Source organism: Pteropus medius, unplaced genomic scaffold (assembly GCF_902729225.1).
Source record: "Pteropus medius unplaced genomic scaffold, Ma_sr-lr_union100, whole genome shotgun sequence".
Lineage (NCBI taxonomy): Eukaryota > Metazoa > Chordata > Mammalia > Chiroptera > Pteropodidae > Pteropus > Pteropus medius.
Genome location: NW_024347791.1, coordinates 6,205,875 through 6,217,751, shown reverse-complemented (window position 1 = coordinate 6,217,751; position 11,877 = coordinate 6,205,875). Strand labels below are relative to the sequence as shown.

The 11,877-nt window shown below is 39.0% G+C and overlaps 1 protein-coding gene across 1 annotated transcript in view; it reads left to right on the top strand.

The window, feature by feature from the left end:
* The window catches only part of CUNH12orf75 (chromosome unknown C12orf75 homolog), a 30,975-nt gene extending 20,268 nt beyond the window's left edge, over nucleotides 1–10,707 (top strand). Inside the window, exons 3-6 of the mRNA XM_039877892.1 lie at nucleotides 5,636–5,671; nucleotides 6,446–6,525; nucleotides 7,305–7,339; nucleotides 9,807–10,707. Coding sequence (XP_039733826.1) covers nucleotides 5,636–5,671; nucleotides 6,446–6,525; nucleotides 7,305–7,309 — 121 coding nt within the window. The 3' untranslated portion in view covers nucleotides 7,310–7,339; nucleotides 9,807–10,707. The remainder of the gene's footprint in view (nucleotides 1–5,635; nucleotides 5,672–6,445; nucleotides 6,526–7,304; nucleotides 7,340–9,806) is intronic.
* Nucleotides 10,708–11,877: the final 1,170 nt, after the last annotated feature.

Genomic DNA, 11,877 nt, shown 5'->3' with positions numbered 1-11,877 from the left:
GATCTCACTCCAGGAGAGTATCATGATACTCAGTGGGTGGCTTTGCCCTCGACACATTCTTTCTCTTTGAACATCTGTTCTTTGATAAAAGAAGATAAATCTTTGCCAACAGAAAGAGATCCAATGTTAATTAAATGCTCGGTGTATTTTTTAAACCCGGTCTGAAATTGTTAATACATGTTCCACGGTTCTTAGGAAACGTTCTGATTTAAAAGGTTTTCCTCATAAGATGGGATGTGAGCTTATGATTAAGATATAATTGTGCTATTACATTTTTTTTTCAAATATCACATCACTTTCCACAACGTTTCCAGTGATGTCTTTGGTCAGCCATAAAACACTATCGTGATGTCAGAGAGAGCACTTTACCATTAGGCTTTCAGTCATGCTCCCTCTGGAAAAAAACAGGTGTGTCGCATAAGCTTACCCTGTAGAGTGGTGGGCTCACACATAACCAGAAAATGAAATATCTACTCATTAAAATTTATGTAAGTTTTTTTAGTACTACTTTACTCCTTTACTCTGTGGACTACAGAAGTAAGTCTTCCAGGATGGATTCTGGGCACAGCTGTGAAATGGCCAGTGTTCCTACCTGGACCCCAGCCTTAGTTCCAGCACTTTCCCTGGCATCTTCCCCTCCTCTCTCTCTCTCTCTCAGACTTTTCCCGTCATTGGCACTGGGGCGCATGTAGCTGATAGGCTTGAATTTGTAACTTTAGCCAACAGGCACAATTAAATGGTGTTTAAATCATAGCCTTTCCAGACTCTTAAAATCATCCAACAAGGTAGTCGATTACATAACTGATTAAAGAAAAGCCAGTCGACCTGCCTCTTTACACCTCTCCCTTCCTCTCTTTAGCCTTTTCTTAGTTGGGAGGCCAGAAGTCAAGGTGGGCCACGACTTCCTTGTCTTGCCGTGTTTGGTCATGCTACGTGGGTATTAAAACTGTGTTAAACGGAGGGGCGTGTGTTACCTGTTTGAGATTCAGTTCCATACTGCAGGGAAAATTTAGTGGCTGTTTAGTCCTTGGTTAGATTAGAGACGGAGGTTGTAGCCTCTCCTATTTCCCGTCGCCCCTCTCAAGAGCACTGGTGTGGCCTAAATTAAATTGAGTTGAAACTAATGATGGGGAGCTGACTTTTTCCCCCCATCTTCGCCAGCCAGAAGCTTCCTCTTTTCCTGGCAGTGCCTTTGAGAAAGGGGCAGGCCGCTCGGATGGGGAGGCACGGAACTGGGTCCCCACATCTGGGGCGGTTGCTTCGTTAGGGAACGCTTGTCCTCCTTGAGACCTGCGCCAGACCTAATCACCTTTGATTGCCACTAGACCCACAAACAGAGTCAGATCTCAGTGTGCCCCAAAGGGACAGGTGCACAGTCTGACCTGAGAGAAGAGCTTGCACTGTAAAATAATGGCAGAATTGCATAGTTTATATTACCAGAAACCTTGGGAACGTGTGCGGGAATGGATTCTAAGGGTGCGAGAGAGACCAAGGAACAAGGTGCATATGCTGGATCAGACCGAATTTATTGTTTTATTCAACAGAGATTCCAGATTTCATAATTTAGGTGCACGGCTGGGACTCCAACAGTTCAGTTAACTTGGTAGATTAAGGGGTGCTCTTGTTTCCCCGAATCCATTCTCTCACAGATCCCATTTTTCAGTGCCCCTGCTTGTGTGTCTGGGCCTTGACTCCTGAACTCTGTTTTAGAGCTCTCATTTAGAAGTGTATTACTTCCAGAAGATGCATCCTGGCTGAGGTATATCCACTTGCTCCTTTTCTGAGGGAGCCAGCTTGTGGGTAGGCTGGGTCTGTAGATCTGCTTGGGCCAGTGAACCCCTTGGGAGTGGTGTCAAGCGCAGCAGAGCAGTTTGGCCAGTTTTCCAGGTTATCTACGGCGAGCTGGCCTCCTTTCCACGTTATCTTTTCCAGCGTGGAACAATTCAGTCTTCGGGCTCTCCTCTCTACGGAAAGATGCTAGGGTGCCATCACATTCTTTGCCCTCACCGATCTGCCCCAGCACTGGCAGAAAACAGGAGAGCGATGCCTGTTTCTGGGGACCTTCTAGACTTTTTCAAAGCCATGGGAAGGTTGCTGCTCTCACAAAGCCGGGGGAAGGTGTGGCTTTCTGTTTTGTTCTCCCTCCCCATTCCCTTCACTGGTTTGGGGGACACATTTTATAACCCATCAGCCATCACAGCTTCAGGCCACACAATAGCTACTTAAGCTGTAGTGACAAGGAGAGAAAAATAATCAAGTTCAAAGTGAAACGCAGAATGGCTCATGCGAGAGCTCCACAGTGGGGAGGAGGGGAAGCGGGGTGGGCAGCCATGGCCTGAGCGTGGTTCAAGCCTGCCATTCTGGATCTGTGAGGTCGAAGGACCACAGACTACTTTCATCACTCCAGAAACGGAACGGAAATCTGCACGGGCCTACACAAGGCCGCACACGCTGACCAAAATGTAAAATTCACTTGCCTCCGATTCACATTACATAAGATAAGCTCCCTGCGGGAACCTTGGTTATCCCATGTGCATCCGAGGCTCCCCCTGGCACTCGTATGTCTGAGAAAATATCAGCAAGTGAATTATTAAGGCCAGTCGATAACAAAATCTTTCGAGATATGTTTTGTGAGGGGAAACAAAGAGCAACGATTTCTTAAAATGGCGCACAGATGTGGCGGCCCCGACGTTCGGACAGCTAGGGCATTATTCAAAACTCGAGACTCTCCCCAAGGGTTAGCATCCCAGAGACTCAAGTTTCTTGCTAAAGTGCTTAGTGCTAAGGTAAATTCCATACCCCAGTTTTGAACGGCCTCAAGTTAATGTCCACTTCTCTTATCAGCAAGGAATGACCCTTCGGGGAAGCAGTGCCCCAGGCCAGAAGGTGGGTGTTTTAGACTCTCATCCGGAGGGAGTAAGTGACCAACCTCCATTTTCTGATTTTATCTTAGTGCAGACCTGGTTTTCCAGACAAATAGATTCTAATGTAACTTCCGATCAGGATAGCTTTGATACTTGGATAAAAATGAGTTAGCTCCATAATGATTTGACAAGTTCTACAAAGGTTGATTGTCCCTGGCAGATGTTAGGTGTTTCTTCTAATCCTAACGAAACATTGACTTACACTCTTCTACCATCTTGGTTTCCTCTTTCCCTAAATGGGATGATAAAACTTGGAGAGATTCAGCTTGGGAGGTGGGGTGTTTCTCTGATTCAAATTAGCATGGCTCACAGTTGATGAAGCGCAAGTTGGAATCACACAAATTGGACTTGAATTCCAGCTCTGTTGCCCTCAAGGCCCTGTAACCTTGGTCATGCAATCAACCTTTCAGAGCCTCAGTTTTTCATCTTTAAAATGTAGTGATTACCCATCTTGTAAGATTGTAATGAGGAAATAATATAATAGCACTAAAAAAAAAAAAGTGCCAGGTACAGTTCACAAGCGGGTGGTGACCTGGGGCTGATGCTCAAAGCTTTTCTAAGAGTGGTGTGGAGGCAGCTCCCACTTTAGTGAAAGCCACCATGTTGATTTGTCACTGGAAATGCCTTTGACTTTTGCATCTTCCTATTTGAGAGGCAGAGTAGTGAATTAGAATGTGGAACATGACTATGGTGTCAGATAAACAGGGTTTATATGTTGGTTTTCCAGGTTTATTAATTACATGGCTCTCTCAACCTATTTCCTCAGGCCTGAACTCTCAGAGCTGCCGTGAGGAAAAGCATTCATGCATGTGAAGTGCCCTGCACTATATCTGATACATAGGAGGGACTCACTGATGATGCCATTTTTACCCATCTCATCTTCATGGTGTAGAATAATTCTTTGTAGAAGGCATGGATGAAGCAGCAGTCTCATACATGGGATCACATATTCAAAGGCAGACTTTATAAATTATTTGATGGTTTAAAAGATTAGACATGTCTTTATAAATAGTATTTTTAAAAACATTTTGAATTACATCTGAAGCTTAATTTATTATCTGGCAAATGTGGCAGCTACATTATCATTTCCTGCCAGTTAGATGTGTAAGAATGTTGACTGATTTCATAATAGAGTACGGATTGGATTTTAGAATGTTGAATAATTTGTTAGAAATAATAAAGATTATTTACTATTTTCTTACATTTGGGGAAGTTAAAATATATTTTAAAACCTTGGCTGTATCCTTAAGTGGAATTAGGCAAAAAGGGAAAAAGTTAAAATAAACAGATATGTAATTGGATATGAAAAGATCGCCTGTGGCAGAAACTATGAGACATTATATATGTCCAAATCTACTAGTTCTTTATAACTTCAAAAACAATTTCATGATAACAGTAGTCACATAAGACCGAAGTAAACAGTTCTTATAATCTTGTATGAGTTTATTACCATAATTTTCCTGTTATCTATACTAATGGATTATAAGTTCATTTTAATTACAAGTAGTAAACACAACTTTGTTACACTGCTTCAATGAGCATAACACCATTTCTAATTCCGTATGACTTTGACACCTTTCAGTTAAAAAACGATCCAACTTTAGCAAGAGATAAATGAAATTGATAATTATCTGGCGAGTTTAGGTCATGTGCTCAGTTTGGATCAATTAGATCTGGAGGTGGATTTTGCACTCTATGGGAGTATTGGCTGTGTGGACACGGCCAGTGTTCGACAGATAATTGCCACATTTAGTCTCCCCTTCTTTGTAACTTGGAACTTGCTGTTGCAGCGAAGCAAAATCTCATGTGCATATACACTTGAAATATTTAGAACTTTTAAGTGGGTGAAACCACAATTAGTCCTAGAATTGGAAGATTCAGTGAAGCTGTTTGGATGTTTTCAGCTTGCTCGCTTCTTGACTGAAGCCCCTTGGCATCAATTACACGTTGAGTTCAGCCAGCTACATTTGGATCAGTTTTTATTTTCTTTCACAGGAGTAACTTATGCATGGTAACTAGTGCTTCAAGGAAAGTGTTCTGATTCTTTCAGAAATAGGCCAAGGAATTCTAGTAGAACATGGGTTTCTCTTATGCAAGGAAAGCGATTCTGCAAATTTCCTTTTAAACCTTCTTCCTTCTCTTTGCAGATCATGTGTAAAATGGCTGGAGTTTTTTTTTTTTTAAGATGAAAAAAAAGAAACCTAATTGATATGAACTTTTAAAAAGAAATTGTTTGTACCTGGAGTTATTCCACTGAATTGGCCTGAAAAACAGAAAGATAATAGTGTGTTAAGACTGGAAGGGGATCTTCAGAGTCTGGTTGACCCCCATTTTTTACAAATGAGATATAGGCAGGCAACTCGCCCACAGCCTGTGTCACACAGGGGGCGGGTGGCATAGCCAGGACAAGAACCCAAGCTTCCTGGCACCTCATTTATGTGCTCTTTCCAATTTCGGCTGTCCTCAATTTTTTATTTTGTTTGGCAGTTGGGCTTTTTGACAGCTGGGTCTGCACATTTTGATAAGTAGAAAATTTTTTTAGTGTATGAATGATTGAGGTGGAGACAGAATACTGTGATACAGAAATACTTGATGGGAGAACTTGAAGTAAAATAGGCTTTAACTCAGAGTCCCTTTTCTCATAACCGAAAATGAAGTCTCTGACTATGTAATAACCAAATAGCTTATGGCAAATGTCTTTGACCTTTTAGAACAGAAGAATCGATAACAGAAGATGACAAGAGGAGGTATGTTTGATACTGAAGCTGGCCTTAATTTGAATAATTTTGGCCACACCTCATGGATTTAATTTAACCTGCATTAATTCACGGATTTAACACTTGTAGCGCACTACCAATAATACGGATTCACTAGGAAAACTTTCGGCACAGAATGCGTGATCTGAAAGATTCCCAGGACTTATTATGTTTGCTTCTTTCAAGCAAGTTCGGTTTCGGTCCTGTGCACGTAGCCTGCAGTAGTTTCCATCTTGTGGCCTTTGGATGTGTCATCCTCCCTAACCGGATGACTTCCCTTCGTTCTCTCGGCCTTCTCTGTCCTCCCATCCCTCCTCTGGTTAACTGCACCCTACTCTCATGACTTCTTAGCTCTCTCTCTCCTAATTTTATGTTTATATCTACCTACAGATGAAATATTTTTGTGTATCGATAGCACTGAATACGTTGTTGACTGAATTCTTGTAAATGTTACTTGTCACTCCAACTGATACTTATTACTATACTAAATTATAACATCCTAACTTCTTTCTTATTGCAAGTAAAATGTCTAAAAATTCTAACTCAATACAGCTTTCTCTTTTTACACATAGCTCCTTTTTAACAGAAAAAAAAAACAATTATATTTCGAAGAGCGATAATATTCTGAATTCTACTTCTGAAAAATTATCGATTATTTTAATAAACCTGTAATTGTTTGAAGTATTCTATGTTTCTATCACTTTCTGCAAATAATGTACCATTTAAATTGGTCTGTTTTTTCTATATCTGCTTCTTTTTATTAAGAAACTATGGGGGAGTATATGTTGGTCTCCCATCTGAAGCTGTCAGTATGGTATCCAATCAAACAAAGACTGTTCGAAAAAGTAAGTAAAATCGCGTGATATTTATTTTCTCTATTTTATGTTTTGTGCAAAAATATGAAATTTATATTTCAGCTTGCTTGACTCAACCTACATATTATTGAGTGGCAGTGAACCATATATATGAACCATGGATCTGTTCATTATAATCATTTATTAAAATTGCCACCCATTTGATGAGATTGTCATTCCAAAGCAAAGTCTAGCTTCTATTTGTGGTTATGCTGTGTGGGTATTTTTAATTTTTTAATAGTTTCAGTGATGGTCAGTATGAAAATGAAAGCTAATGTTTCGGTCAGTTTAGGGAGTTTTTGCAGAATACAAAGGTAAATTCTTGTGATGCATTAGAAAGATGACTCGCTCCTAATCAGCCTGGTGATTAGAGGAAAAATAACTGTTTGTTGTATAATTAAATGAAGTAAGTCTCCTTTTTCTGAGCTGTGATAGTCATTGTGGGGTAAATGAAGTCCTTTTGACTACAGCCTTGTAACTTCTTGCTTACATAAATTTTTAAGTGAGGCTTGTGGTAAAGAATGTTGATTTACTGAGTGCTGTACAGTCATCTCATGTATAGTTTTAAAGGACTGTTAATATGTTTAATTTGCACACCAGGCTGTATTACATTAATTTTAACATACTCTAGCGATTTGTTCCTCATTGCTATTTCTCTATGATTTAGACTAGCAAATACATATATGTCACAACTATTTGTAGTTTTATAGAAAACTAGAATATGTTCTTTATAATCTGAATATTTAACTTTTCTTAATTTTCTCTTTAAGATTAGAAGAAAATATTGCGACTCAGTAATCAAGAGGTACTGTATACTTTCCTAAATAATTGTGTATATTTAGCCTTCATGATGATTGAACTATAGATATTATTGCTATGTATTTCTAAGAAATCTTGGACTTCAAGATTAGGAAGGGATTTCAGCTTATGGTTCAATCTATGGAACCGAAGATGGTTTATTGTAAAGAGGTCTTTAATGATTAGATAAGTTGTTTTAGCAGTTTAAAATTTTTTAAATTTTCTTTCAAGTGCAGCTTAATTCATTTAATAAGAACAAGCCAAGTGTTTACCAGAAACACTGAGGTTTTATTTTTTATTGACAAGAACTTTGAGGGGCTAGGACCTTGGAAGCAACAAGGAGAGAGTGGAGAGGCTGAGGCTGGGAATTAGATTAGGATCAATACGAAGTGTTTGACGGTAGCCAGGTGTTCATTAGTATACAGAGAGGAAATGTATTAGTACCAAAACTCTGCTAGAGATGGGCAATTATCAGTGTAGAGAGATGCAGTTATACAGGAAAGGATAGTAAAACCATAGGCCAAGTGTACTGGTTGAGTATCCTAAAATATGTCCAATATGGACAGAGGAAACCATGGTCTGAAAGATGATCCTAACAACAATCTTAAATTCTTGTTTATCTTATTATAATTCTAACTCCAAGCTCTTCCTAGTGAAGAGCTTGGAGTTAGAATTATAATAAGATAAACAAGAATTTAAGATTGTTGTTAGGATTAAATAGGAAATAAATGGTAGCTTCTGCTATCAGCAGTGACATCACCATCATCACTATTATCATCATCATTAGAATATCATTCGTTTTTGTAACCAGCATCCAGCCATTGGCAGACCCAAAGGAGGAATGATTTGCTATGGAACCCACTTCTTGCTGAGGGATGCCCCTGGAGTTTGGGATGGGGAGGGGTCACAAAATAAGCTCACAGGTGAAGATAAATAAGCTTTCTCACCGGGGAATGGGGACGCAGAGGCTGTAACCAGTTCCTTCCTGACAAGAAGTGTAACGACCTTGGGTAGCCACTTCTTCGAAGGCTTTCCCATCAAGGCGACACCATCATGGAGCTTTATTCCCTAGTGCCCACAGCCACGTTAGGTGTTGAGTTTCTCTTTGGAAATCTGCTGGAGATTTTCTAAGTTGCCTGCCAGTTTTCCCCTATGCAGGGAACTTTTATTAGTTGCATCAAAGAGCAAATATAATCCAGTTGAAAGGAAGCATATGTTACTGTTCACCCTCCTGAAAACATGGTATATTTCAAAAAGCATGAGAACAGAATGGAAAAAGGTGCCCTGTCGATAGTGTCCCGAGACTTGGTAGCTGCATTAACATAGGGCCATAGTTGAATCCTATACTTTCCCTAAGCTTCTCTGTTTTAGTTTTCTCATGAGAGACAAGATGATTGCTAATTTTGTGTGTGGATCTAAAATTCCCTGATAACAATTTAGCATTGTTGCTGGTAAGCCAGCCCAGATACCTTTAGACAGCTAGCTGGAATATTTTCTTACTGCTCACGGTTATAAATACATATTTTATTGCCATCCTTCTCTTTTCTCGGTTTTCCCTATTTCTACACAATGAATTTGATCCTGCTCCTTCTTTTGCCTCCTTTGAATTACCTGAAAAGTTTTCTAAGTTGAAAGGATGTCCATTTTTTCTAGTTGCTAAACATCCATTGTGATATTTATTCATAAAACTTCTGAATTCATGGCTTTTGGGGCTTAGATTATTGGGCAGGAACGCTGATAGGAAGACAATCCTTTGGAGAGGAAGATGTGTTTTGGAAAGAATTGGAGACACTTTTTTTGACCTAACATTAAAATCTCTTTTGAAATAAAGCCACTGAACTCACTCAGTGACCAAAGTCCAAAGTTGACCTGGTTACTTTTTGAAGCAAATTGAGGAGTTATTTCGGAATCTTTAAAAAATACTTACATCACGATACAAATGTGTAGTTTCTTCTACAGATGACTCGAGGGCGAAAGGTTTGCCCATTTAGATGAGTACCGGCAGCACAGGGAGCTTAAGTGATGGCCTCAGATGCCACTGGATGGACTAGCTACATCAGAAACCCCTTTCCCCAGGGAAGCTCGATGTAGTGTGGATGGCTAGGCCCCTCCCAGTAGGGTCTGCTCAAGGTGGCAAGGAATGGGATTGTGGCCGAGCAGTCTGTACCTTTACTTTGGGCAATGTTGACATGCAGCTAGGTTTGGTATTATCATGGTGTACCTCAGCTGTAAGTTTATAAGTCTCTTTCTCCACCTGACTTTATCTCCTTATGTAAGTATCGTCATCAGTGGTTAGCACTATGTTGACCACATATTAAGTCTTAAATAAATATTAAGCGAATGTCGAATGTGTATTTTACTTAAAAGAAAACCAGCAAATAATTTATAGGCTTAAAGCTTATATATTTTTACTGAAGTTGTACCTTTTCAAGGTTGCTAACTCTTTTCCCTTTTTCCGTTTGTTGTTTTCATAGCTTGCTCATCAAGATTTAGAAGGAATTTCGCTCCATGGAACATTATCATGTTGCACATATTTCCAAGGAAATTCTAAACAGTCACCTACCCCCCTCCCTCCCCCCCAATTTTTTTTTTTAAGTCTGTAGTTAAAACCATGGGTGCATGTTGAATGACGTGGTCCTAGAAAGGAATTGGTTAAACAGGACATTTGTGTGTGGAACTTTCCGTGGTCACCTGTGATAGACAAGCTAACAAACCACCGCTGCCCAGCCAGCCTGCTCAGGCCTCCAGCAGGACTTTGGCCCTGGCCATTCAACACCGTTCATGAAGATCATGTCTTTTCATTGATTCCTTTTTTGATAGTTTTTATATAACCAAATCCTTATTCTATTTATAACTTAAGATAATAAGGCGTTATAAATGAATTACCTAAAATAGTATATTTGTCGGTTATCTTTCACTATTTCTACTTCACATTAATTTTCAGCTGTTAAAATTATCAAAATCGATTCTTACTCTTATCTCTCTCCCTTTTTTACTATTTGGTTTTCAGCTTTATTTAAATGTCAGAATTTCCTTTATTAGGAACAATGGACTACATTGCAATCTTTAAAAATAAATCACTGAAATTTGCATATCACGTATACATTTTGATTAACTTCCTTTTTTCTTTAGTCTAAGGCTCTGTAACTACAAATACTTTATAGCCATTGGGTCTCCCATTCTGCCTTTGATTGATCACAGCATCTCATCATGTGAATTCTATACTATTTTTGAAGGACTTGTGACTGATGGTTAGTGGGATATTTGGAAAGTTCTTAATTTGATAATGACCATGTATATCCACCTAATATTTCAATGTAAATTACTCAATTTACCAATGTCTTTCAACAATTAAAATATTTTTATCCCTCTTTACCTGGATTTCTTAATTATTTTTCGGAAGAACACTTTGAAGTAAGTCGTACATGGCGTTGTGATATATAGATACAATATATCAATGTGTATACATAGATTACCATGAAAAACCAAAATTTTTCATAAGAAAAGCATTATCTTATATATTAGGTCTCTATGACAACCATAGAGACATCACACTGATAAAAAATATCGAAGGTAAGAATCACTAAGAAATGATATGATACACATATTCCTGTCCCATATCCACAAGTCCACGATAATATTTAGGTTGATCGTCAGCAATTTATCTCAATAGTGATAACAGAGTCACTTTTGGAAAACTTTTAATTTTGAAATAATATTAGATTTACAGAAGAGTGCAAAGGTAGTACAGAGTTCCAGTACACCCTCACCCAGCTTCCACTAATGTTAACATCTTCCATAAACATAGTGCATTTGTCAAAACTAAGAAACTAAGCATTTGTGTAATGCTACGAACTAACCTACAGCCTTTAATTGGATTCTATTAGTTTTTCCATTAATGTGCTTTTTCTGTTGTAGGATCCAATCCGAGCTTCCATTGCATTGTTACATTTGATCATCCTGTCTCCTTGCTTTTCGTGCCCTTGACACTTGGGAAGCCTACGGCTTGGTATTTGCAGTATTTCCCTCAATTTGAATTTGTCTGATGTTTTCTTATGACTAGACTGGGAAGAATACTACAGAGGTGACGTGGTCCCTGTCCTCAGCTCACATAATATCGCACGATCTCGATTTCAACATGGTTGTGGGGGGAGCATCTGTCAGATTTCTCCACCATGAGGTTTCTTGTTTTTCTTTCCCATCTTCTGTTCCCTATAAGTGAGTCAGTAGGTTTAGAACACACTCAAAGGAGAGGAGAAGTAAGGACCACGTCCTGGTGAAAAGAGTATCAGGGAATTCTTGGACATTTGTTAAAAGCCACAGTCATTCATAAATATTTTGGGGGAGATACTTTGAGACTCTACAAATGTCCTGAGTATTTTGGAGAAGGATTAAGTCTCCTGTTGACTGTTGGCTTCTTAATTAATTTACATATTTTAAAATAAAAATTGTATACATTTAAAATATACAACATGATGATTTGATAAACATACACAGTGACGTGATTACTACTGTCAAGCTAATTGATGCATCATCTCACATAGT